The 5,828-nt window shown below is 41.3% G+C and overlaps 1 protein-coding gene across 1 annotated transcript; it reads right to left on the bottom strand.

Moving 5' to 3' along the window:
* Positions 1-3,275: 3,275 nt before the first annotated feature.
* On the bottom strand, positions 3,276-5,828 carry LOC147967018 (disease resistance protein Pik-2-like). Its single transcript, XM_087527440.1, has 2 exons — positions 5,281-5,828; positions 3,276-4,412 (listed from the first exon to the last, which is right to left on the bottom strand). Exons 1-2 carry the CDS (start codon positions 5,826-5,828, stop codon positions 3,506-3,508), a joined length of 1,455 nt encoding a protein of 484 aa, XP_087383566.1. The 3' UTR covers positions 3,276-3,505.

The raw sequence follows: 5,828 nt of genomic DNA, 5'->3' as shown, positions 1-5,828 counted from the left end.
GAGAGATAAAATAAGAGAATAGATATTCCATACAAGGCTACATCGTTCATTCTGCTGACAGGTGAACCCGTGAAAGACAGAGCCGAGAGACTGACATAATGATCACCAAGTGCAGAAGAATAGGATATTACTGCATATGATGGCGTGCACATCGCCGGCCGGAACAAGAAGTCAGTCGCATATGGTCGATGCAAAACACTGACGAGTTCTCTGCATCTAATCCAAACAGTTTACAACTAGCAAAGATATTACTGCCGTCTTATCAGAACAGCCAAACGATGGCATGCACATCGCCGGCTGGAAGACGCCCCATCAGTTTGCTAGTGCCTTTTTGGCCTGACGTGAAGTACCGACGGAGGCAACTATCAACGACCCGTTTTCAAGATGCTGTTTTGAACACCGCTTCATGTCCGGAGTGAAAACTCTTGTTCTAACCTTTATTGGTCAGGCTCAGTAGCGACGAACTTGTGGCGTTACCTTGTTGAAGGCATTGTCTACTTGCTATTGTATCGGTCTTCATTGACCGATCTCGGCAATTTGGTGATGACGATGGCACAAGGGTGGTTATCCCTTCTTGAAGGCGCTGCTGTGGAAGAAGTCCTATGTGTTTAGTCTGTATTTTGTAATGACTCGGACAATGGTTACCTTTTGTCTGTACTCTGCTTAGTAATTAATAAAAATGGATGTATGCATCACATTGATGCAGAGACAGAGGGTTTAACCTCCTTTTTGAAAAAAGAAAAGAAAAAAAAACATCGCCAGCTGGAACATACAGAATTACAGATACAGAGCATCTTGTATTGCAGTGCCGGCTCATTCTTAGCCAAATCGAAGCAGAGCCCCAGAGCAGAAACGACATGATCACCAACGGCAAAATAAAAGGGTTACAAGAGTAGCATATGATGCAAGATAGTAGTAGAGTACTGACGAATTTTCTCCATCTAATCCAAAAAGTTTACAATCGCCAAGGATATCACCATACCCTTACTAAGCAGCCCAGCAATGGTGCACACACATCGCCGGAACATAATACAAATACAGAGCATCATACATTGCCGTGGCTAGTCATTCTTCAGAAAATCAAAGAGATACCCCGAGCAGATAAAGAAAAGCCAACTCTAATCTAACACTAACAGCCGCAGAACAACAGTGTCGTCGACTCGCGTGCTCTTTATTTCAAGCAAGAGATAAAAACAAGAGTGGGTAGCAGATGGATTTTCAAATAGCATGGCAAGGCAGAGACCCGCTCAGTATATTTACGACAGAAGCAGCCCCAGGTTTCTGAGCTCATTCCAACTTCAAGACTGGCCGATTCTTATTCTGATTCCTGTCAAGCTGCAGCTGCAACTCCTTCCTGACTTTATCTTGCACGAGTTTGTTTACCTGTTCTTTTTGTTTCAGCCATTCAGGCATTTCTTTCCACATTCTTTGGTTTCCCCCATCTTTTGATGATTTGGGTGTACACCAGGGATGCCCAACACTAAGCCGTACTTCCTTAATGCTTTGGAGAAGTTCTAGACCAGAGAAGGTAGCTTCAGTATCTAAGTATTACCCTACAACGTGGTCAAATGTATATTGTTTCTATGTATTACTCTATAATGGTCGAATGTATATTGCTTCAACCGAGACAGTAGAAGTCTCGCTGAAGGCAGCCGTCCGATTGGGCCATTTCAGCGCGGACACAGGCCTCAAGTGCTTTTTTCTGTGTTTTTTTTTCACTTTTTGCATTCTTTTTTGTTTTATATTTTTACTTTTCCTTATATTTCGAAATATTCTGAGTATATCTATCATAAAAATCACTTTATATGAAAAAGTTAAAAAAAATGTTAAGTGTGTATAGAAAAAAAGTTTTTGACGTACACAAAAAATGTACAATGCGTATGGAAAAAATTCGGAATAAAAAATGTTAATCATGGATTAAAAATAAAGTGCCTATAGAAAAAATGTTTCTGACATATACAAAAAAATGTACAATGCACATGGGAAAAGTAGAAATCATAAAATTCTATAGGTATTCAATTGGCTTTGAAAATTTTTAATCATACATTTAAAAAATATTATGTGTCTATACAAAACATGTTTCCGATATATAAGAAAAATATATAAACAAATGTACAATATGTATGGGAAAAAGTAAACATAAAAAAATATGTGTTTAAAAAATGTTAATCATACATTATCAAAATGGTAAACATGTACATAAAATAAAGTTCCTGGTGTATATAATTTTTTTACAATGTTTATAAAAAAGTAAACATAAAAAAAATCAAATTGTTAATCATGCATTTTCAAAATGTTAAACATGTACATAAAATAAAGTTTCTAGTGTATGCGAAAAATGTACAAAGAAAACAAAAAAATCTATAAAAACTGAAAAGGAAACACATAAAAAACGAAACCAAAACAAAACAAAAGCGCTAAAACCAGTAAAAACCAAATAAGAAAGAAACAATAGATAAAAATAAAGAAAAGAAAAAAAACCATTGAAACTATGAAAAAAATAAAGAAAAATGATGAAAAGTAGATAACCGGAGAAAACTGCAAGAAAAAATCAAAGAAAACCGAAAAGTGAAAAAAAAGGAAGAAAACGGATGAAACCGTAGGTGAACGAGCGAGATATAGCTGGCCTGGATTTTGGATGGTGCCATCTGAAACAGTTTAGCTGCCTGAGTACGTAGACCCTTCGAGACAGGTGTTCCTCCCTGTTCATGTCCGCCATGCCGTGCGCAGGTTCTCCCTCCCTTTATCTCTAAGCTGCACATGACTAGATTATACTCCGTATGTGGTTACACCATTCATTTCATTCTGCTGACAGGTGAAAGACAGAGCCGAGAGACTGATGACATGATGATCACCAAGGACACAAGAAAAGGATCGCAAACAAGCAATCCCATATGATGCAAAATACTGACGAGGTGTCTGCATCTAATACGAACAGTTTAGAATTGCCGAAGGTATGATTACCACCACCTTATTAGAGAAAGCCCAACGATACAAAGCATCTTATATTGCAGTACCGAGTCATTCTTCGCCAAATCAAAGCAGAAAATGGCGTGATGACCAAAGGGCAAAAGAAAAGGGTTACAAAGCATCACACATGATACTACAACATATATAGTATAGAGTACTGACGAATTTTTTGCATCTAATCCATACAGTTCAGAATTGCCTAAGATATCACCACACCCTTGTTAAACAGCCCAGCCATGGCGTACACACATAGTCCGAAGATACAGTTGCAGACTAGCATGTATTGCAGTGGCCATTCATTAAAAGAGTCCCAAATCATAAAAGGAGAAGAGAAACACCACCTCTAACAGCTGCAGGACAACAATGTCGTCGAGGCGTGGGCTTTATTTCAGACCATTATTACAATATACTAACAAGGAATGCAAATGATAAAACAAAGAGGGTAGGTAAAAGATAGATTTTCCAATGGAATGGCATGGCATGGCAGCCACTCAGTCAGCATATTCAGGACAGAAGTTGCCCTGGGTTTCTGAGCTCATTGCATCTTCAAGACGGGTCGATTCTCATTCCTATCAAGCTGCATCTGCAACTCCTCCCTGACTTTATCTTGCATGGGTTTGTTTCTCTTTTCTTCTTCTTTCGTCTGTTCATACATTTTTTTCATCCTTCCTTCGCTTTCCCCATTTTTTGATGATTTGGGTGTAGCAAACCAGTAAGGATGAACACTAAGCCATACTTCCCTGATGCTTTGGAGAAGTTCTAGCCCAGAGAAGGCAGCTTCAGTATCTCCAAGGCTAAGGGTCAGCAACTCAAGATTGGGCATTGATCCTTTCTCAAACTTCACTAATTTAATTTTCATACTTGTGTAGAAAAGATCAAGCACCGTGAGCCTGCTGAAAAGGTCAGTCTGGAACTGGAGTACATCAATCTTAAACCGTTCATCCCACAAACCCAGAATGGATAGGTTTGGTAGGTTCCCAAGGACTTGCATGGTTTCGAGGTTCCCTGATAGCCCGCTGAGTTCTAACTTGAGCTTCACGAGATTCTGGAACCCCTTGATCCATTCCGGCAGTTTTTCCAGGCTGCCGGATAGCTTGAGGCTCTGCAGGTTTTCCGGAGCTGTGGACATGCCATCCAAACAGCCATTTAGGCCATCACCTGACCGCACTGACAATGATTCAAGATGGCTGAGACTGGAAATGGCCGAACAGAAACCTGGACCATTTTTCTTGTTGATACCAACCACTCCTAGCTTCTGCAGGCCAGTAAGACCTCTTATTTCTTCTATACCGGCATTTCTCCAAGCAAGATGAACATACCGCAGTGTACGCAGGGCTTTCAGTTTCCTGGTCCCTCTTGGCAACTTAACACCAGAACCATCTATGCCCCTAATAATTGTATTAGGGTACAGTATGCAGCAAACAATATGGCAAGCCTCACGCCTGCCAAAACCATTCATTTCTGAAAAATCAGGTGTGTAGCATGCTACACATAAACCAAGTTGCATTTCACAGATGTCTATACACTTTGAGAAACAATTACCCTCAAGACCCCCTGAGCCTCTACCAGCATGGAGACAACATAGCTTCCTAAGCTTGCTGATGGTTCTGGGCAACATAGCTATACCCGTCCCTTTGATGTCTAGTGTCTCAAGTTGTCTCAGATTACCCACTGAATCTGGAAGGTAAAAGATTTCATCACACCCTCGTAGAGAGAGGTATCTCAGATGAAGAAGCTCCCCAATGTGCTCAAGGTGATGATTTCTTAACCCTTCTGTTCCTTCCAGGTCCAGCACCTGAAGAAACCTCATCTTGTCAGAAATGAAGATTTAGGAGCCCCTTGATCCATTCTGGCAGTTTTTCCAGGCTGCCAGATAGCTTGAGGCTCTGCAGGTTTTCCGGAGCTGTGGACATGCCATCCAAACAGCCATTTAGGCAATCCCCTGACCGCACTGACAATGATTCAAGATGGCTGAGGCTGGAAATGGCCGAACAGAAACCTGGACCATTTTTCTTGTTGATACCGACCACTCCTAGCTTCTGCAGGCCAGTGAGACCTTTTATCTCTTTTATAACGTCATTTCCCCAGGCAAGATGAACATACCGCAGTGTACGCAGGGCCTTCAGTTTCCTGCTCCCTGTTGGCAACTTAACACCAAAAGCAGCTATGCCCCTAATGATATTAGGGTATATTATGCAGCAAGCAATAGTGCACGCATCACACCTGTCTGAATTACCAATGCCTAAGCAGCATAAACATTGCTCTACAAAGATGTCTTCACACTTTGAAAAACAATTTCCCTCTTTATACGGTAATAATGAACTGCTACCAGCATGGAGATAACATAGCTTACTAAGCTTGATGATGGTTCTCGGCAACTTAGCTATACTCGTCTCTTTGATGTCTAGTGTCTCGAGTTGTCTCAGATTACCCACAGAATCTGGGAGGTAAAAGATGCCACCACGCCCTCGTAGAGAGAGGTATCTCAGATGAAGAAGCTCCCCAATGTGCTCAAGGTGATGACTTCTTAACCCTTTTGTTCCTTCCAGGTCCAGCACCCGGAGAAACCTCATCTTATCAGAAATGTAAAATGGCTTCCACTTGCTAAACACTGTCAATGATCGTATACGGGACAGCTCCACGGTACTCTCCAACTCACGCTCATCTCCCTCCCAGTTGCTGCTTATGGCGGTGTTCAAGCGGCAGCCTTCCTCCAACCTGAAAACAAGATTTTCCTCCATTGACTCTGCAATGCTGATATCACGAATCAGATCGTGTAGCTGGCAGGAGTCAAATCCTTGTATGCTGCAAGCTGATTGCTGAGTTGGTAATGTCATGCTTCTCTCTACGAGTTCCAT

This window comes from Triticum urartu, chromosome 6A, assembly GCF_056163025.1.
Source record: "Triticum urartu cultivar PI428250 chromosome 6A, HENAU_Tu73, whole genome shotgun sequence".
NCBI lineage: Eukaryota > Viridiplantae > Streptophyta > Magnoliopsida > Poales > Poaceae > Triticum > Triticum urartu.
Note: the sequence above shows the minus strand (reverse complement) of the source record. Positions and strands in the feature narration are given on the sequence as shown.

What these genes read in the sequence shown, in the direction of transcription:
- LOC147967018 (XM_087527440.1), bottom strand. Translation starts at nt 5,828, where the DNA reads ATGGAACTCGTAGAGAGAAGCATGACATTACCAACTCAGCAATCAGCT. An exon ending in GGTAGCAGTTCATTATTACC is followed by an intron (nt 4,413 to 5,280) that starts GTATAAAGAGGG and finishes TGGTTTTGGCAG; the next exon opens with GCGTGAGGCTTGCCATATTG.